The following is a 21,775-nucleotide window of genomic DNA, read 5'->3' as shown; positions in this document are numbered from 1 at the left end:
CACATATTTCCAGTTTAATGTGACAGTTAAGAAACACTACAAAACTGTTTTAAAAGTCTCTCTCTGTCCCTAAGAAAGAAAATAAAGTAAGACAGAAACAGTCAGTGGTGGCTGATAGCTATATGCTTCCAAAGTTCTGTTTAAAGGTTCACTATTATAGGTTTGGATTACATCAGTATTTTAAATTTGTTGACTCTGGCTTAAAGATTTAGAATGTAGTATTTTCAAAAGAAACAGTTTTAAAAATATTTTTGCCACTTTGTTGCAAACTATAGCTTTTTCTGCTCTCAGTATCTTTACTTGTAAAGGGGAGAGGAAAGCAGAACTGAAATTCTTCTTGGCAAATCCTTTGAGATTACATTTGTAATGTATAAGAACACATGATGTAAAATGATGAATATCTAATTAAGAAACTCCACTTCCTGCCCTCCTTTGAAATGGGCTATCAAAAGCAATTATGTTTAAGAAAAAAAACTAATTGCAGTTTAGGTAGCCTTTCCCAATTACTGATTAGAAGATTGAAAAGCTTACCTGAAATGATACACATAGTTACCAGACTGCATTGTTGGGATACCAATAGACTAAACTCAAATTACTAATGTGACTCCTGTTTTGCAGGGAAACTGATACAACTATTGCCATAAGTAGAAGCCATACACACGTCATAGCAACTGACAGGAGTTGGTTCAGCTTCCTTTTCTGGAAAGTTAAAGGAATGCTTGGACCACTGAGGCACCATTCTACAGGAACATGCAGTAAAGATGTAGGAAATAGGGTTGCTAAAAGAGAAGAGGAGAAAAGGGTGGAGGCTGGAGAAAAGGTTTTATTATCACTCAACAGGAGGAAGAGAGAAACGGTGATGACAATAACCATAATGAAGGATACAGCTATACTAAGAAGTTGCAGGGTCCCTGATCCTAATTTCATATGGAAAAGTGATCAATGACTTAAAGACAAGAAGAGATTCAGTTTTCTTCTTCTATTGGAATGGAGAAGAATATAGGATGCAAATATATGCCAGACCACAATGGAAGGGGAAAGACCACAACTTCATCTGAAAGTACTGGAGAAAAACACCTGTCATCTCACACAAGGTACCTTCTACCGGATTTGAAACAAATCAGTAAGAAAACAAGCCCAGGGAGCATTCCCCTTGTGCAACCACCTGCTCACTAAGCCAAGAACTGGAAGTTAATTGCTCTGAACGCTGCAGTAGAAGAAACTCTGCAAAGGAACATATCGTCACTTTATGAAATCTCACACACTTCCCATCTCAGTTTCTCCATACTGGTAAATAACATAATACACTCTCATGACAATTCACAAGTACAAAAAGTGTGCACCTAATAGATTTCACTTTCACATGGTCATACTATTTTACAACTCTGAGCTCCTTCACACTGTCATTTATTTGAAAAAGAACCAAAGAGAAAGCATTTCTGTGTTACCCCAATTTTCACTAAGAAATGAGCAAAGCAGCAAACAAAAATGACTGACAACTGTAGCTCAGAAGAAAATGTTAAATCATGAAAGGGACAAGTTTCTTAGTGCAAGGTCATTCAGGGATCAAAAATAGAACATTACGCTATTAAAAAGTGAATGTCCAATATTTCCAATGTGTCATACAATGCTTGCAAAATATTTATTCTAGGCATGTTCATTTTGTTAACTAAGTTATTCATTTTTGATTTGACAAATGAAGAGATGCAGCAGGGTTAGAGCTTATGCTTATGAAAGCCTTAGAAAAGGAATAGAGATACTTAGAAACCGAAGCGGCAGCTTTAGATGTTAGAGTTGCCTGATACTTTCACATATAAAATGTGTTTTCAGTTGCTTATAAATTTTTTGCCAAGCTATAAGCTCTGAAACACAAGTTTTTCATGACAACTCCTTGTTACAGGATGACGACTAATCATTTAGGTTAGACTAAGCATTTTCAAGAGGGGAAAAGAAGGTGCATCTCATCTAATATATACATATTTTTAAAAAGCTTTAATACTTCTGCATATTTGAGCACAAAAGGGATTATTGGCAGGGGCAGCCTCAAAGACTTGCTTTGCGTTGGTCCCACGAGAAGTAACCCAAATTTGTCTGAGTCTTTAGAATTAAAATTGTAGTGCATGTAGTCTCACTGAAGTCTGAAGCACCACAATTAAAAATGTACAGGCTACACCCTTTTACAGGGCACTGCCCAGCCCTTCGGCTAACCATCCTTGGACAAAACATTGCCAAGTTTGCGAAAGTTTGGGCCTGTGGTGGGAGAGTACAGTGGCCTCCTTGCAATTGCAACGCCTGGCTGTTGCAGAGCATATTGGAGCCAGACACTGGAAGCAAAAATCCAGAGCTATTACTCTGGGCTCCCAAGCGGCCAGCCCTCCTCCTGGAAGCCATACAACTCCATTTCACTGCAAGCAACTTCACTTCTGGAATTTCCTAACTCTGAGTTAGTTCTGTAACTTGTTTTTTAAATGGACGAGATTTTTTTTTAAAAAGTTTTACTTTACAGCAAGTATTCCTTAACTACTAGGGATTCCTGTAACTTCATGCCTGTTCTAAAAATTACAGTCTAAACCTATTGGAATTCACTGCAATTTAAGAAATATGTCTATGGACATTCTGAATTATGAAATTGCTGTACTGTGTGCGTGAGATGTACTATTTACTAGTCCAAGCACTTCCCAGGTCAAGAGAAAAAGCCGCCAGTTACGTTTCGATGGTTCCCTGCCAAATACAAGCTCCTGGGGACACAACAGGTGAGAAAAATCTTGCAAAACTAGAAAACATTTCAGCTAAATCTTAGTTTCACTTCTGGCTTAAAGAAACTTAAGACTGAGCTGCCCATAAGAAAGAGGCAGTCCTGACCTCCCCCCTCAACCATGTGCTCTCTCAAATCTCTCTTCCGTGGACAGCAGTAATTGTGACTGTACAGGCCATCGGATCAGTGAACAACTAATTCAGAAGGACTACTTTTCAGGCAGATCTGTATCACTAGGCAGCTGCACAAACACTAGTGCCAACAAAAGATAGGGCAAGACTGTCTATTCAGTAGCAGCGTGGCTCTAAGGTAGCTTAAATCAAACATGAAATCCCAACTGAAGTTTGTTTGCTGGCAGGTTTTGAACAGTGGCATTTTCCCAAAAGAACTGACCTAGCAGGAAAAGAAATAAATAAGGTGGAATATAATTTTATGGCAAAAGGTCATCTGACCCATCCAAAAGTGCATTAATTAAGGGACAGAAAGGAAGGAAGGAGAACCCCCCTCAAATTTTAGTAAAGATTGCTTGATCAGGAATTGCATTAGTTACACAAAGAATCCCAGATACTTCACACCATGGATGGTTCTACCTACAGCCCAAAGACACCAAAGCAGTTAAGAAACTTAGGGAATAAAATATATGCAACTTTAATTGCTTTTGTCTGAATCTACTGTATTTTACACTAGGTAGTAATTGTATTAATACTATTTACAAATCTTTATATATAGGCATTTATATATAGTCTGTTGACTTCTAAAATATGAAGCAGCCCTGAAGAATTACTGTAGACACCAAAACATTCAAAGTTCAGTTATTAGAAGAAAACAAGTATACACAACTGGAGAGTTAATGGAGTCCAAATTCAACTCTTTACGACAAGAACAGATGGGGGTGTCGTGTGGGGTGTGTGTGACAAAAACAAAACAAAACAAAAAAACCAAACCCCACTTGCATCCATAAAGCAAATCACTGATGTGGCTGGTCTAAAACCTAGAAGAACTTTCATAAACATAACGCTAGCAGATGTCCAACGCAGGAAGCTGTAACCAAGACTGTAAACTTGGTTAACTAAAAAGACTAACCTTAGTACACTATTACAGGCTAAATACTAACCAGCATGTGCAAAACTGACAGAGCTAGAAGGCAAAAATCAACAGATCAAGTTTTCTGTTGTTTCTATGGAACATAGTCTCTTTTCTTTGGAATCCTTTATAAACTCTTTCAGAAATCTGGCAAACTCTAGCTTTTATCCTATAAGTTCACAACTGATAAAACTGCATAAATTCCTTTCTCCTGTTAGAGTTTAATGCTTTGACTGCTGCTGTGTTCTTAATTTTTGCCATCTGTTCCAAATTTGATTTTTGGCAATCTGAACTAAGGACAAACAAGTAATCTGTTGCTAATTTTGTACAGATGTACTATTTCTCTTCCTTAATCAAATTAGATATTGCAAAAAGTGAAGGAATTTACCTCTGTTTCAAGTAGACTGCTGTATCTGCAAAGAACATCACTGTTTTAAAGGCTCTATTACTAATTAATCACAACTTTTAAAGTGGTATCTTTGTTGGAAACTGCAGTCAAAGAGCCTAATTCTCTGTAGATGTTTCTGAGTTTGGTAACATCATAGTGCAAGTATTCTCATTTCTTGAGTCTAGTACCTTGGCTTCTTCTGAAATGTACATTGCCTAGATTTCTTTGATCATTAATCTGTGATATTGTGTGTCTTGCAGATGAGCCTAGTAAGAATCCCAACCTCTGATCAACTATTTCCTTAGCCTGTCTACATCAATGGTATTTTTTTCCTCCATAAATGTAGTATGAAGTAAAATCCTATTCATAAACATAAGCCTCTTTCTACAGTGCTGTGGAACCTGCATGAAAACACTGGCATTTATTTAAAAAAAATGGTTGTTCAGCATCCAATTTGAACTGTCTTCCACCACTGATGGAACCATTTTCTACTCAATGGATGTCAAGGAGGAGGAGAGAAAGCTGAAAGGATCAGAAACAGTCTCTGGATTGCAGACAGCTTCTATCATCATCATCAGCTGTTCTGCTGTTAGCATTACTGATCAACACAGCACACATACCTATCCACACAAACACAGGCAAAGCCATTTTAAGTGGGTACCAGCTCAGCCAACTACCACTGCTATGAGCTTGCCTTCTCTTCCTGTACCAGGTGAGAAGCTATCATGACTGGGAAATGAAAGCTGACGAAGACTGAGCTGTATGCTCAAAAGTCAGAGGAGCTGAGCACTAGAAACCATCAAGTGTTTGACAGCTCTGGAAGAACACGAAGGAAGAAAGGGCAAGCACATGCAGGCAAATTCTAACAGCTAAGATACCACATATGTGGACATAACCATCTCACTACTGCCATGTGCAAGGGACTACTGGCAAAGTTTCTGAAGAAGCAGTTTTAAATGAAGATCAATGAGTCTCAGGTAGCTGAGATTTGAGTCATTCAGTGGGTATTCCTCAAAAGACACTAACATCACAGAACAATCTGAGAACAACAGTTAGGCATAAATAATGCTTGTTGTATTCATACTTCATGGCAATAAAATACACCATAACTGTAATTTTTGTGTGGATAGCCAGCTTTGCCAGCCAATTGTGACAAATCAGACACGCATAATACTGTCCCTTTTTCTGTTCCTTCCAGTAACTTTCAAACTTATTCATCAGTATCAGGCAAATTTGACGAGCAATCTCAAAAGATAAGTACATCTGATATGTTTTAAACAACTCAGTTGTTTAAACTCAGTTGCTCACTACGCTTAGAGACTTCACACATGAAAAGGTTGCAGGACAAACTTTAAATTCACGACTATTATACAAGTTGGAGATATCGATAGGAAAATCACAATCTAGCAGTACACAGTTAATACTTAGGTTCTCTATTCAATTTCATTTATTTTAACTTATGATATCACAGTTTTCATAACCTACTCCTTCCATGCACATAAAGCAATTTAAACTCAGAGAATGCCTTCTTTCTATATCCAGCCTTCACACAGATTCCACAGCTCTATTAAGGGAAAAAAAAAACAAAAAAACAAAAAAAAAAAACAAAACAAACAAAAAAAACATAAACCTTTTCCATCATCATCTTTGCACATTCAATGAGTATAATTTTTAAAAAGTTTAGACACTAAATTTAGGGACACAGGGAAGAACGTATTAGTGAGCTTTAGATTCTAGTGCCTCATATGAAAAAAACTGCTTAACTGTCATGCATAAATTTCATGATGAATAGCTAAGCACACCTGGACACCAGAATACGTAAACACTGTTTAAGTTTTGTAAACTGGTATGTTTATCTCAGAGCATATCTTGAAAGTCTCCAAAAACCCGGCAAGCAGAGAGCCATTTTACATTTATTTCAAGAGCATTTGAAAACTGGTCGGCTCACACTTCTTATGCCAACAAAACTGGAAGCCAAAGTAATGTTTCAAGGTGATAGATGTGCACAATTTTCCTTTACTGACTTACTTGACTTACTAAAAAACACTGTGTGACTAATAAATGGAAAGAGGAAGAGATGGTCTAATTGTGTTTCAAATCAAGTCTTTCCATTGACTATTTTCAGCTTAGGAAAAGGATAACTAAAAGTACTCCAGAATATACTTTTTTTTTTAAAAAAAGTGTAAAAAGCTAGTGACATTATAGAACAGATAGAAAAGCAGATTTATTTAAAATTTCAGAGTCCAACTTTCATGCCTTGTTTGCTGCATATCTGACCACTCTCACAAATTAAACTAACTTCCTTAGCATCTACTTTTGATTACATAAAACATGGAACATAAGGAAAACAACTCAAACCTTAAGCTCCCAAATACAAGAGCCAATAACGCCCTGTTCCTCCAAGAACTAAAACAGACCACAACTGTTCTTTAAATCATCTACAAATAATAAGTGAAGTTCAGTGATCCAACTCTATTTTAAGATGCTCTTGTCTACTAAAGACAGTGTACATTAAGGGCTGATTTCTCTACAAACAGAAACAGTTGACTGCATTTTTATACAATATAACATACATTACCACATATGTAATCACACATAAAACACAACCTGAAATCATCTGTTATGGCTAGAAAAGCAATTATCTCATACCTTTATGTAGCAAAATTATTTCAATGACAAAACACCTCTAAGAGAATCAATCAAGGGCTGATGTGGGACACAAACTTGGTCTTCCCTTAGGCCCATTTCAAAATTTCCACTTTATCCCACAGCAGTTATAAGCCAACATACATTTGTCTATGAAACTTAGCTTACATCAAAACCATGAGTAACTGTCATGTCCCCAGGGCTGCCTAAGAAATGTTAAAGTTTACTTCACACTGCCATTTTCTCTGTCAAGTGAAGCAAAGAACTTGTAGTTTTTCATGTACTGGCAAGTCCTTATGTCATGATTTTCACCTCATACCTCATGTATAAAACTACAATGAGTAAGAACAAGCAAACAGAAAACAAAACAAAAGAACGTAGTATTACATGTAGTAGCTAAATTATGTGCCATCTTCACATACAAGTCAGAATCTCTCAGCTGTGTAAACTGGGTTACATACATAAAGAACTCTATCATGCTGGGGGGATTGCTCTTATTGTGCCAGACCAGATGGCATACTTCAATTTTATCTGCAACCTCTTCACTGAGTACATGTAGGATGGTAACAATGACTGTCCATGAATAGACCTTTTCATTGATCAGACACAACTAGCTACGTGAGTATGACTGGCAGTTCTCTAATCTGTTCCCACTATTTTCTTCTCCTATTGCCCTATACTCAGCTCACTGAAAATATAGAAACAATTTCATGGTGGTGGAAGAACAGAAGGAAAGAGGAAAAGGATAAAGGAGAGAGGGTGGGACAAGTTAGTCATACAGTCATCACTTCTCCTTCCGTTACTCGTGCTACATCTTTACTCATTCAGTTTTACATTCAGATAAAGTATCTGACATGCAGAACCGAAGATTTAAAGTGTATGCCACTTTATACAACTAAATGTGTAAATGCTGACAAGCTACCTATCGTTTTAAGGATGAACACTGTTCAAACAAGTGCTATATAGCATGATGTGAACGCATCCTTCACTCTAGAAAGCTCTGGCAGTACAGACTGTTAAGATGAGTAAGAGGGAAAAGACTCTAAGGTACCTACCTGTGCAACTGCTTAAGCAAAAAGATTTGATATGGACATAACCCTGTTAGGTCCCTCCTTCCAGACTTCAGCTCTCAACCATGTATTCCCACTACTTATCATAACCTGGTTCCAATGTGCAAATCCCTCTGCTGAACCTGTGCAACTCACCCAACTGATGAAGAACAAGCCCCAAAATAAAACTGGAATGTTTTGGTGTGTTAAGTGAGTATCAAAGCCAGCACAAAGGAGTCAATAAAACCACAGCTAAGAGCTTTAGAGAAAGAATAGAGAGGAAAGAGAAAGCACATCTTCTCCTTCTTGGTGCCTGTGGAATTGCAGCTTCTTCTCAACATCTGTCATTAACATCTGTCAAATAATATTACACTACACATACTTTCAGTGTGCTGGTACATAGCTGTTCCTTTACAGCATTTCCCTACATCAGATAGAGTACTCAAGTTAATTAAGCAAAGCTTAAATTCCTTTTCCAGACCATCATTTCCTATCAAAATAGCAATCAGTTTTAGTCAACATTATTCTCTTCCTCTTGTGATTCCAATAAAACAAAGTTGAGTAAGAAAGGATATCTTTTAAAATCATTGTTCTGCTGGAGAGGAGAAAGAGGATGGGTGAAAAGGGCAGAGCTGCCAAGTCACTGAATCCTTTGGTAAGAGCCGTAGTGGCAAGGAAAGATTTTAAAGGTCAGCAGCCTCGAGTACAGTCACAAGAAAGATAGGCAAAGAGAAAAGCACTATCTTAAAGCGCTATACAGAAAGAACACCTCTCAACACAGAACTGTTGCCACCTAGTAGCAGCTTCTCTCTCAGTATCTGCATAATGCAATTGCACCTGTGTGTTTTTTTTTTTTCTCTCCTCTACATGGACACTAGGTTTTCAAAGACTACTTCTACTTTTCCTACTACTTCCTCCACCAGGAACAACATCAATGAATTAACTGTGTGGGTCTGAGAACAGAATTCAGCCCTAATGGGGAAATGTGTTTTGATTCACACCCTAGTCATGAAGATTAATAGAAACCTAAACAATAAGGTTCAGGCACTAAATGAATAAAAAGGGGAAAAAAAGATCTTTTGTTTGTGTCCAACGATTCTTCCAAAGAAGCCATTGTTTTTGCTCATTTGCAAGGTGAATTTGATTGAACAAACACAGCCACAGAATCTGTCACCAACTCCAAACAACCGTCATTTTCCCCTTTACTTTTCATCAGTGATTGGGGGTGGCGGGCAGGGAGCAACAAGAGGTTTTTGCTTCACAGTAAGAAGTCCCATGAGGTAAAAGATGCAAGTCTGAATAGTTAAATATCAATTCTGTAAATTTGGGGACGTTTTCTGTGTTGGGCACTTTCCTCAAGGCTACTGAAATTAGAAAGGCCAAGCAAAGCACAGTAAAACAAAGCAGCGCTGTAAATAACTGCAGAGGATTCTGCTCTCAGGAGGAGAGCAGAATTTCAACTCTCAAATTACCATCACATTCTTGTTTCCTCCTTCAAAGGAATCATTCTTATCAACTTATCTGGGCAGAGAAACAATAGCCACATTCTCATGCGAAGCAATCACTTGGTTTACTGGGCTAGCTCTGGCATTTCTTTGCAAGCTTTAGGGGTTCTCAGCCTCACAGCCAATGAATGGCTCAGTGCAACTGAGATGTACTTGCAGCAATATGGATCAGCTTCCCACAAAGACAAAGCAACTTCTAGACCTCTGCCTGATTCACCAACATCAAGTCACTGAAGAGGAGCAGACAGTTTGCTTATTACTCATGCCATACAAAGAATTGAAAAGTTTGGAGACAAGAAGGGCAATCTTACTGATGTATACCATTCTGGAAGTCAGAGAAGCTGAGACCTGAGACCAAGACCTGCAAAACCAACTGCAGAAAATACCTGGTAATTTTTAAAAATGAATAGCAAATTTCAATTTTAGAAGAGATTAATTCAAATAAGTCTTCTTCTTAGTCTGAGGACATCTGCATGCACAACAGTCAAAGATCAAGAAGACTAAAATAAGCTTCATCATACCACAGAAAAGAGAATATGAACGATAAATAAACAATATAATCAGTAAGACCGTAATAGACCAGCTCTAACTCTTAAGCTTACAGCAATAATGCAAAGGTTTGCATTTTAACTTTCTACAGAAGAAACTGAACTGTCACTCATTCATTCTTGCCATTTCAAATAAAGGATTTAAATCTAAGTGTGAGCTTGCTAAGTTGATCATTAGACTGACAGGCCTACATGATTCAGTCTTTACATCAGATACATCTACTTTTGCAGTGCATGGATGAAGCCATACTTTTAGCACAGCTAATTCAAAGAGAGTAAGCTCAACTTGTTCCTGTTTTCTCTTTGGAGAGGAAAAAACTGAGAAAGAGCATGCCTAACAGTATAGTTGACTTTTGACCAATAAGCCAGGTTTCTGTTTCAGGGAGCATTTCTCCAACATAGCTTCTAGTGTACATCCTTCAAATTCACTGTACCATTTCCCCCCATAAGTTTCCAGCTCTTTCAAAATTCTTCAAAGGGGTTATGGTTTTATTGATACACTTCACCTCTGATAATTAATCAATATTCAGGTGATCACACCTATAAAGACACCAAAATCCCAAATGAATATTTGCCATTGCCATATCACGGATCAATTGTTTTTCTGTGTTGTGGATTGTTTTGAAGAGTTCTCCCTAGCAAACATAAAACCAGGATATTAAGTAGAAGCCAATTGCTGGTACAGCTCCAGACAGGCACGCATAATACCTGAAACACACAGCCATTTAAGCGTACAAACAGCAATGTAGTCTTGTCATTCAACTGCACTTTCTCCCCTGTCCAGTTATACTCTCCTTGGATTTAAATTAGATGCAATATACAAGACTTACTTAGAATAAAGACATTGAAGATAAAGCACTAATATCCATGAATGGTTCAAGAGGAAGAAAAGATGAGGAAAGCCTTTTAAAATAGGTACATACTGGTAAGGAATCTTTTTAAAGTGTAAGGAAGATAAAACATAAAAAAGTAGCCACAGCCCATGTAGTTCATGTCACTGTAATTCTGATCTTTAATCAACCTGTCATATTAAACATGTTTAGCTAGGAGTGCAAGCATTTGAGAGATGCAACAATGAAGTTTGAAGAAAATAAACAAACAAACAAAAAAAACTTTCTTGAACTAGGGACACTCTACCTCAGTGACTGGTTGCCCTTGCGACGTCAAGTCCAGCTCCTGAGGTCTCGTCACCTTATCGATATCCAAGGAGTCCATGCTGGAAGCTGCAGAGGTTACACTGGAACGGGAGGAGTTGCTGATGGAATGCACTTCAGCATCACTCACTGTGCCAGCCGATGCTGTCCTCCTGTGCTGAGCAGGTTTAGTGTCTTCTGAGACAGACTGTTGGGCTGCCTCATCCATGCTCAAGGAGGCCTTCTCTAACTGTGCAGTGATGTCATCCAAAGAAACATTGGCATGTGATGGTTTAGTCACCTTACCAGATGAAGAGGATAATCCTTTCATGCTGCTGTGCTTAGCAGAAGGTCGACTAGCAGGTGGTTTCTGAGCTTTGGTTTCTGTGGGTAGGCGCTTCACTGCAGCACTGTTTGCTGAATGAGACCCAATGTTGCTGAGCTCCTGCTCTATGGAACAGAGATCAGCCATGAGGGCATCTAGATCCACAGTCTCCCCCTGATTCAGGGCTTCTGCAATGAACAAGAGTTATCAGTATGCTCTGGGTTACTTAATTTCTCTGCACAACTCTTCAATTGGTGGTTAAAAAAAAATCAATAGTTGGGATAGGAGGAAGAAAAGAAGCTGTATTTTCTTTTTTCATCTATACTGCAAATCCTTGCTTACTGCTAAACAACTATATTTGCACTACTACTTCCACCTAAGAGTAATTAAAAAAAAAAAATCAAGTTAATACCCTTGCTGATGGAGAAACCTTACAAAAATTCAGACTACATTTGAAAAGTTTAAGCCACTGTCCTGTGAAAAGTATCTAAAAATGTATTTGTATGTATCACCCTTCAATTTTTCAAAGAAGCGTAGGTGTTTGGCTAAGCATTTTTTAATTGAAGCAACACAAACTATGTGACATTGCTTTAAAAAAAGCCACAAAAATCCTATACACACACAAATCTTTAAATTAAGGCTTCCTGTATTATAACCAGAGGAAGTTATTTTAAAACAAGGAAAAAGCATGATTTCTGTTTAACATGAAAGGTTTCTGGAGCTATATTCCTGCATCCTTTCCCACAAGCAAGATGCTCTTCCTCCTGTTTAGCAGATACATATCAATTCATTCTTTCGTAAGACTGGGTCCCACAACAATTACTTCTTCACAAACACTAGACTACAATTCTCAGACATCAGGTTCCAAAAGATACTGTTTGGGGAAATTCAGAATTCAGTGTCAAACATATTAATACAACTCAGCCATCAGAAAGCAATGCCTTTAGCAATCACATTCTCACTTCAGTTAGAAGTGTGTTTTAATGTTCTATTAAACTATCTTAATATTCTCATTCACTGCTGAAACAACTTTTCTTCCTACATTAATATTTGAGGGACTAAATAATTCAACAAACCATTCAAATTGTACATGGAGAAGCGATATGAGAAGTTGGCAAGATTAGTTTCTTGGCGGAGAGGTGATCTCTTCACTGGTGCCACAGGCTTGTCTGTGTCCAAACTCTGAAAAAGACAAGAAAAAGGTTAGAATGAAGTTTTACAAGGAATTTGACAAACAAACCTTCACCACAGATGCAAAATTAATTTTCTTAGACAAATTTTTCAAAAACCTCTTGGCATATCAAGTTTTCTTTTTCAGCCTTTAGCTTGAAAGCATATGCCACCATATCAAAATGATTTAACTTCAGCTGTGAAAGAGGAAAAGATATTAAAGACATTCTATTGTCATAGAATTGAAAGGAAAGAAGTATATTCTAAATATATTTTTCAGTAGTGTTACATACTACCTTACATACAATTTCTCTGAAGTAAGCTGCCCAAGTATATACACATTTGAACTGTGGCAACCTTTCCAAGAAAACTTTAGCTTATGGGCACATTCACAGCACCAGTGTAGAAAAATATTCAGTGGAGAACTCTGTTTTCTTAAAAGAAATTTGTAATTGAAGTTTATATATACTTATATATACACATATATACTTCATGAAAAACATCAAATTATGAAAGCAAACCTCAGCCTATTGTAACTTCTTGAGCAGTAGAAGTAGCGTGAACAGCCAAAAGCTTCCCCATAACAGAGCTAGCTCACAGTCCAGTGCTACTGCATCCTGGGCACAAGAGGAAAAGGAGCTATCAAAGCTGCACACGACTGTCCTGTGCCACTGTCCCTGCAGTGACAAGCACTTATGAGAGGAGTACTCTTGCAGTTGCTGAGGCTCAGTAGGCCTATAGAGGATGTGGAATTTACGCTGTGTCTGTACTGATAAAACTCCCCTGAAGATACGTTTGTCTGAGTACAAAATTGTTATCTCATCTGGCTTTGAAAGTGTTTTAAATAAGCTAGGAAAAAACAATCCAGCTCTTACTCCAGTATATGAAACCATCCAGTTGCTTTATTAGCAATAAATCATATCAGCGAAATCAGAAAAAATGACCTCCTATGCTTCAGCTCAGATTCTCATAAAAGCCATGTTTAATAGGAATAATCAAAATTTAGGTCTCTTAAAAATCTTTTTCATATAAAAAGGAATCTAGTTCTTTCAATTCCCCCCAAATAAACATACAGGAAATCTAAAAAGGAAGTTAAAGTCCACAGAATTCAAAGACAAAAAAACTCTTCCCCTCACTGCTTTTAAGATTCTATCCGATAAATAGCAACAAACTCTGTGACTACACATGAGAATGCACTTTGGATCTCTTTAGCTCTAATCACACCCCTTTACTGGGACTTCAGCTGCACCAAGGCAAGGTCACCTTCCAAACACAAAAACAAACAAACCGCTGAGATATAACTGGGTTAAGTGGTTCATATTCGACTACACGAGGTCATTCAAAGTTTTGGGGTAAATGTCACTTCCAGTAGTTGCAGAAGACAGAAATGCAAATGCGGAGCTGTGTTGCAGACTGTTGCACAGCAGCACGAAAGTGAGAAAGAACAAACGTGGATGCACCAACTCTGCCAGTATGCTTTATACGCTTTGCATGGATCAAAACAGAGTCAGACATCAAAAAGTCTATCTATTACAATATAGCTATAGGCCCCAGTAAAGTATGCTCACATTTCTAGGCTGCTCAGATCTGTCTAAAATGGAACACAGAACAAAGGGTCCAAAATCAATTCCTCATTTTGCTCTCCTGTGAAGGTCCTCATTAAAGATACTTAACACTGCCTATGCCTTCAAAAGGTCCCACTGGGCCTTAAAAAAATCTTCTGTAGTGAGTTTAAAAAAAATTACAATTACAATATGTGGATTTTTTTTCATGTTGTCTTCCATTCATCTGAAAAGGCAGTAGTTTTCACCGTACTGCACACACAAGTTGAACAAAAATTCTTTTCCCTTATTTTGATACGCTACTGAAGTGTAGATCTTGCAGGCAGAGACTTTAACCAGAAGATACAAATAACAGAGATAAAATCAAATTTGAAATGCTGTCATATGATTAGCTCAATTTCCCCTCCCCAAATTTTCCTTTGGATAAGATAAAGATTCCTTCTTTTTCCCCAAACTTACAGGATACAGAAATGATGACAAAAGCCTCTTCCTCTCTAGCTTTATTGAAACTTGAGACACCATACCTTCTCTAAAGCGTGTAAGACAAAGAAGATTAAGATGAAGTAAACTATTCAGGGGGGCTAGCTCCCATAGCTGATAAAACCACAGCAGGCAGTCACAGTGAAATGGCCTATAGCCCCAGGCATCTGGCATATAATACAAAATGCAGGATCTACTTGCGAAGAAAAGGAAAAGCACCAGGAAGAAGGAAATGCCAAGAAAAGATGTTTTATCAGCTGCTTTTCTGATGCAGGAAAAGTACTCTGGAATAACGGTGAATCCTCCAGAAGGTACTGCAGGCCTTAACAATATCATCAGTGGCAACATGCATGATTTCTTGCTCCTTATTGTTGTTCAGGTGAAACAAAGAAACTCAATGCTTTTGTACTTGGACAATCTCCAACTGTTTGTTTGGATATGCAGCCTACCTCTATCCTGCTAAAGTCAGTGTTACTTTATATACACAAGGGCAAAGTACCAGATCTGTAGCTGTCAGAAGGGATCATATCCTTTCAGAAAGTTCAGTTTAGCAAGTTGCTGAAAAACAAATTTAACCACTTTGACATGGGAAAAAGCAACTCATTTAGAAGCCTTTAAAGAGTACTTTGCTGGTTATATGCTAGAGTCTGCCTTACTGCAAGTGGCAGTGGTAAGCAACTGAGGGAGGAAAGCTGCTTTTGCCTTTGCACAACACTGCAGGACACCTGGGGGTGCATGCTTGGTCCTGACAAGCACCATAGTTAAAAGCTTTAATTTCTACACATCTGAAGTGTTTTATCTTCTAATGGAATCCTCACTGAGACTAGCACAGTTAACATCCAACTAAAACTAAAATATCTAATATTTATACAGAATTATTCAGTGAGCTATTCAAAGCCTTTCTAACCTGTGTGAGTTTGTCCAGTTCTCCCAGCCAGGCCCCAAACATCTTGTCCAGATCTTGATCTTCCTTATCACTATCTTCTTCTGCACCATGGTCAAGTTCTTCATCTGATAATTGCTCCATCTGGAAAAAAAAAAAAAAAAAAAAAAAAGCAATAGTCAAGTTAAATTACACAAGTGTGTAAGAAAACTGGTGCCAGCTACTACATTCCTGAAAAAAGTTCCAAAGAAACCGTATCTCTGTCTATAAGTTGACATTCTTCAGAGGAAAATGCTAGTACTGTTGGGCATAGGAAGAGCTTACTGCAAAGCAGCTTAGATCTGAAATATTATGACTAGAAAGTCACTGAAATCTATGCAGTATTACATCTTAAAAAGTATTTTATTACATTTGTTTAGTAGTAGAAATCAACTGAAAACATGTTCACATTCTAAATTGCTGAAAATGAGTGTACAATCTATTCTATCTTCTTCAGGCACTTACTAGCCAGCTTTGTCTTCTCATACAGGAAAAGCTGTTTCAGGTGTGATAAAAACACTACAGTTCTCATCAGCCCTGCAACTCTTATCAGCCCTGCATTACAGTAAGTCCTATTTATTAACTGAAGTGACTGACATTGAAATACACATACTCAAGTCTAGAATTTGGCAGAAGCAGTAAGAATTCACACAGAACAGCCTTCATTCTAAAATAATAATAAGAACAGTGAACTGACTGAAAAAAAAAATCAGTATTCAGGAATAACTGGGGGTGTGGGGTGGGGAGGAAGTAGAAGGGGAAGCTGCTCCCTTGAGAAGCAAAGCAGAAAGCCTACAGTGAAGAAGTGAACGGGCAAAAGGCAGTAGGTGCTTCACACCATACATAAGTTGAAAATTACTGCTGGTAATGACACGCCATGCAGTAATAAAACTTCAATTTATGAGAATCAACCTGTAGAGAAAATAAAGAGCAGATACATTGTTACACACGCAAAATTGCCAATAGAGAGCAAGTACATCTGTAACCTTAATACACAAAAAAGTTAAGCAGTTTTAAGTTAGGAAGCATTGGAACTGGTCTGCAAAGTGAGTGAGGCAAAGGACTTGAGAAAAAATGCATAGGAAATTTGTTGGAATGCTTATGTGTAAAGAGCAAGTGTGAAAGCTGTAATGAATAATTAAGCAGCCATTCCTGCAGCTGCTTTTGTCAGAACTGCACAGAAGCGGCTAAAGAATAGAGTGTACAATATTTAATATTTCATCTGAAATCAATTCATGCCAATCTGTGCACATGCATTCACCATCAACAACAGGCTTTCCATTACCAAAAAAGAAAAAAAAAAAAAAAAAAAAAAAAAAGAAAAAAGTTGTCCAAGGAATTCAGCTGACCACAGTTAAGCAACACCATTTAACCCACAGGAAGTGCAGTCTCACTGCACTGCAAATAGCTGACTCTACGCATTTGTAAACAGAAATGCTTAAACAGGCCAGAGAATGCCAGCAGTACATCCTGTTAGACAGTTTAAATCTTGGATGCTCTCCAGGTCATTTCAGTGATACTGCAATATTTTTCCCCCGAAAAAAGGAATCCTTCCTTGGAAGCAAAGAGAAACCACCACAGCTATTGGGCCTTCCTTCATTCTTCATTTAAAAGAATCTGATTGATAAAGATTTAACATTCTCCAAAGGTTGCTAGTTATCATGTCCAAAGTTTTAACAGAATTAATCTTTTGTTAAATTAGCACTTCAAACTTCAAAACACTTATTCTTTGGTTACTTCTGTTCAATATGTAAGTATAGTTCATAGTCTCTCAATGTAAATATTATATTAATTTGGACAACAGAAATTTGGGTAGTATTCCTTTCGCATTCAGACACTATAGCTATCAAGATCAGTTTATTTTAAAAAAGGAGGATGGGGTAAGGCTCAGAAAACTTCGGAAATCTCCCTAACACATGATAGTCAGTCAGAGACAATGTAATGAGCTTCTTTAGAATTTAAATCCACTTGCTATTTTTCTGCTTCTCTTTCCCCTGAAACATGTTCAAGTTCCTTCTATGGGCTACAACACACAAGCCTTTCTGGGTACGTTCACAGTGTTATATCCAGGATCTATTTGGAATGAAAATTTCCAGAAGAGTTTAAACATATGATGGGGAAACCTACCTAGGTAATGATATAAGAGTGATAAGATACTACAGAAGAATAAACCCAAGAGATCTCTTATGGACTGTCCAGGGAGAAGTGAGACTAGATCTCAACCAGGAGCTACACAGATGTGCCACAATGTGCCACACAGTTTGGCCAAGTCATAGAATATATAGTAATTTGCTACCTACTGTTTGAAAAGCACCATTTTATTTATTTTTTTTTTTTTTATTTTTACAGCAAACTTCCTAATGCCAGTCCTTAGGAAAACAGAAATCTTGGCCTGCAAGATAAACAAGGAGAAAGCATAATTCACAGAGCTGTAGACTTGAACTGATGAGAGATGCTGCCAAAGATAATGGTGATCTCAAATAGAAAAATTGTTCAATCAGTTTTAAACTATTCATAAGAACAGTTTACCCAACCCTCCCACACACAACTTAAAAATACTCTACTTCTATTGACATTTTGTTTGCATTTTACTTTACCTTGATGCAATAATCAAGGAATTGGAAACTCAAAAGCTAATCTATGATTTTGCATTCAGCACAAGCCTAGAGCCAATGTCGCCATCCAGTTGCTGTAGGCAAAGCAGCACCCACCTCCTATGGAGATTTTCTTTTTGTGCCAGTGTAGAACACACCTGCTTACCTTAATGGGGCGACAATATCAAAACTAACAAAATATGTCATACTGCACTTGAGCAGATACTAAACAGACTAAGTTTACCTCCTGAATCTCATTCCTTCCAACACTTATTTGGAGTTCCTTCAAATAATTCCAGCACTCCAAGACTGGGAAGGAAGCCCTCTTCCCAAAAAATCTAAGGGTGATGTTGAAATCCAAAAAATGGGGCATTGATATTTTTGTATTTTGAAAGTTAAATATACCTATTTTTTCCTATATTCATCTCCCTGTGATGTCACCTGAAAGCCCTCCCACATACAGAAGTGGAAACAGCAGGGTAACAGCAACTCATACTCTACCTAAACTGCTCCAATACAAATAGAAGCTGGATTCCACTTCCAAGCTCCTTCAAAAGCTTTGCTTTACTACTCCATAGGCTTTTATGGAGAAATACTGTAAACTCAAGACAAGCACATTATACTTAAAGTGACATATTCAACCTGAACTACAGTAACTGAATAAGCTTTACAACTTGTATATCTTTTTTATCTGTTCCCATTTGACAATAGCATTGCTCAATGTCTAGAGTCTAAATGTCTAGCATTTCTCAATGTCTAAACTCCAAGCTAAGAATTTTTATTTGAAGGTTAAGGGAAGCTATTAACAATCTACCTTAGGAAATACGACTGTAAGTTGGTGAATCAAGTAAAGGGAAATTATGATATAATATAGTCCGTAACTGATATTTACAGAGGTTTTATGCAGCTAGCTTTTCCCTCCTTGAGCAAGTTTTGCCACCACCTCCACATTTAGATGGGACTTGATTTTTACAGTGCATTCATTCTTCAGCTCTGTCCATAATGTACCCTTTCAGGAAGGGAGAACCTCATTCTTATTACTAAACATTTCTGAAAATCTGAACTGTGGAAAGAAATTAGCATTCTAAATTCCCCGTAAACTGTTGCTTTAGCTATTTTAACTTGGCTTCAGAGGCACTACATTAGTTCCAGTTACTTTGAAGACAGAATTAGTAGCCTAAAGAAAACTTTTACAAGTAAAGTACTGTTGTGTCAGCAAGCCTGGCAGTAAACCCTGAAGTACTTGCCAGCTCCTTGTAGTCCCCACCCAAGCTTCCTAACGTCAGCTGCATTTCCTATAAGCCTGTCAACGTTTGCTTGCAAAAGGCACACTGAGAGCATAGTGTCTCGCTTAAGAAACAGCTAATATTAACTTGCTACTGCTGTAAAAAGGATCTCTTAGCACAAGCTCCACTACTGGAAGGAGATGTCCCAGCACTCAGAAATGACAATTTCAACAAATTACTGCAGAGACAAATTGTTCAGATAACAGTATCAATCCTTTTGCCCGCCGAGCTCAAAACAGCAGCAGCTCAAAAGGACTGTACCTTCCAATTAAAAAGTTAAACTTCCATTTTTATAACCATTTTTCTTCATTGTTGTTGAATGCAGCAGACAGGCACAATACTTCAGCAAAATTATGACCTAACCGGGAGTTATCACACCTTTCTAAGAATATTGCATTTTTATTTACAAAATAGAGAAAGAATGGTAGTGTTTAAAAGCCTTCTCCTTTTTTCAAAGGAAAGTCATTAAGAACCAAGTTCAATATGAGAAAAGGAGAACGAAATAACTGCTTTAGCCTCACACTATAAAACAACTTACATACTGCAAGCATTTGCGAGTTATCAGAATTTCAGTAGCTGCTGCTTCTATTTAGCTCATACGAGGTGAGCTGCCAAACCAGTTTTAAGATTCCAGCATGTCATTTTTCAACACTTCCCCTCCTACTTAGTTCAAGCAAACGTCACAACAGAACTTAATGAAAACAAGCAGCATTCAGATTTTGAGCCACCTACAACTTGGAATTATGTTTTAAATGACCCACTGAAATTCCAGTTAAAGATGCTCACTTGGGCCTTGTCTTGTCCAACGAAGCTCGGAGGAAAAACAAACTGAATGGACTCAGTAAAGATAAAGCAATCAGATCGGAAAAAGCACAATGCAGACTCACCATCAGATGGTCATACTGAGTAGGAAAAACCCTAACCTGTCCTCCCCTATACAGCAAGCACCTGTCTTCCAAGAACGTGACTGTTCTGGTTGTATCCCATATAGGGCATAGCAAGGCACTCTAATGTGGTCTTGCTGGCCAAAACTGCTGGCCATTCGCTCTTCTAAACATGGATAGTGACTCTGGTCTTGCACTCAAGACATCTGCATAACTATGGTCACAAGAAATTTTCAAAAATTTCAATCCTTTAATTCAGGCTCTAAGTAGCAATGTTGATTCCAATTCATATCCAATTTCAGAGTAAAACACCACTGACAACTTATCAGATGAGCCTCTTTAAAGGCATGAATATTGCTCCTCCAAGAACCCTTGCCCAAGGAACACAATGATTAAAGATAGTATTCTTAAACTACAGTAATTCTAATCTTAAGCATTCATATATTTGTATCTCAGTAAGACTCATCAAAATCAGTCACAATAAACATGATTGGATCTTGTTTCTTTCCAATTTTAATTTTCCGTTCATCTTTTTTCGCCCTCACATCAAATAGGGACCCAAATGAGAACAGATGAGATACTGAGATGATAGTAAGCTGCAAATATCAAGCTCCCTTTCAATGAGCATTTTGAGTAGCGACACTGGTGCACTTATTTTCCCAGAAAAGCAAGGGTAACATATGAGGAAGTTATAGTCTATAAAAAACATCTAAATTTCACCCTTCTGCTTTCTCATAAAGACTTAGAGTTGTCATTATGGGATACCTAGATAAAATGAAATACCTAACAAGGTCCCAACATGGTGCAGTCTTTTACCTAAGTAAACCTTCCAGCATTACTCACTATGGGCTATATTAGCCACCTTTACCTGTCTGAAATGTTATTTAAAGAGGCAGACACATAATTTGCCATATGTAAGCTGTCTAGTTTCCAGAACAGTTCTCACTAGGTTTGTTCACATTTAAAAGCAAGAAATGCAGTATTCTACTATGATTTTATGTAAAAACTGAGGCTTTCATTAGAAGTTGACAGTTGCACATTTCATCATGATCTACCATTTTAAATACATGGTAAAGAGAAAAAAAAAGAAAAAGAAACTCTTTATCATTTAGTAAAAGAGAAGAAACATTTATTCTTTCACGTCGGTTCTTAACCAAACCATTGCAGTTTTTAGTACATCAAGGTGAGCCTGAGATGATATGATTTCAAAAAAAAAAAAAAATAAAAAAAATAAAAAAGATGAAAGCCCAAGAACAAATTAAGCATTTTGACATTTTTAAAGAGCTCTCATTTAAGAATTCTGACGCTAACAAACTGCAATCAAGGAAAAACAATGACTGATCTTTCGACAGAGGTGAGTTTTAATCAAAAGCAAACATAAAAGCATCTTTCACTTAGATCCCATTCAGTAGACTTGCACTTTCAGATAGTAATTGTACCCTAAA

At 37.5% G+C, this 21,775-nt stretch overlaps 1 protein-coding gene across 3 annotated transcripts in view; it reads right to left on the bottom strand.

The window, feature by feature from the left end:
- The window catches only part of RAPH1 (Ras association (RalGDS/AF-6) and pleckstrin homology domains 1), a 99,861-nt gene that overhangs the window by 42,210 nt on the left and 35,876 nt on the right, over window positions 1-21,775 (bottom strand). For all 3 annotated transcript variants that reach the window (XR_009958843.1, XM_062579322.1, XM_062579324.1), the window contains exons 2-4: window positions 15,552-15,671; window positions 12,509-12,614; window positions 11,112-11,620 (exon numbers count right to left, since the gene is read on the bottom strand). Coding sequence is in view for 2 of the 3 variants with exons in the window: in XM_062579322.1 (XP_062435306.1) it covers window positions 11,112-11,620; window positions 12,509-12,614; window positions 15,552-15,671 (735 nt within the window). In the remaining variant the exon portion in view is untranslated. The remainder of the gene's footprint in view (window positions 1-11,111; window positions 11,621-12,508; window positions 12,615-15,551; window positions 15,672-21,775) is intronic.

The sequence above is a fragment of the Rhea pennata genome, chromosome 6, assembly GCF_028389875.1.
Source record: "Rhea pennata isolate bPtePen1 chromosome 6, bPtePen1.pri, whole genome shotgun sequence".
Classification (NCBI taxonomy): domain Eukaryota; kingdom Metazoa; phylum Chordata; class Aves; order Rheiformes; family Rheidae; genus Rhea; species Rhea pennata.
Note: the sequence above shows the minus strand (reverse complement) of the source record. Positions and strands in the feature narration are given on the sequence as shown.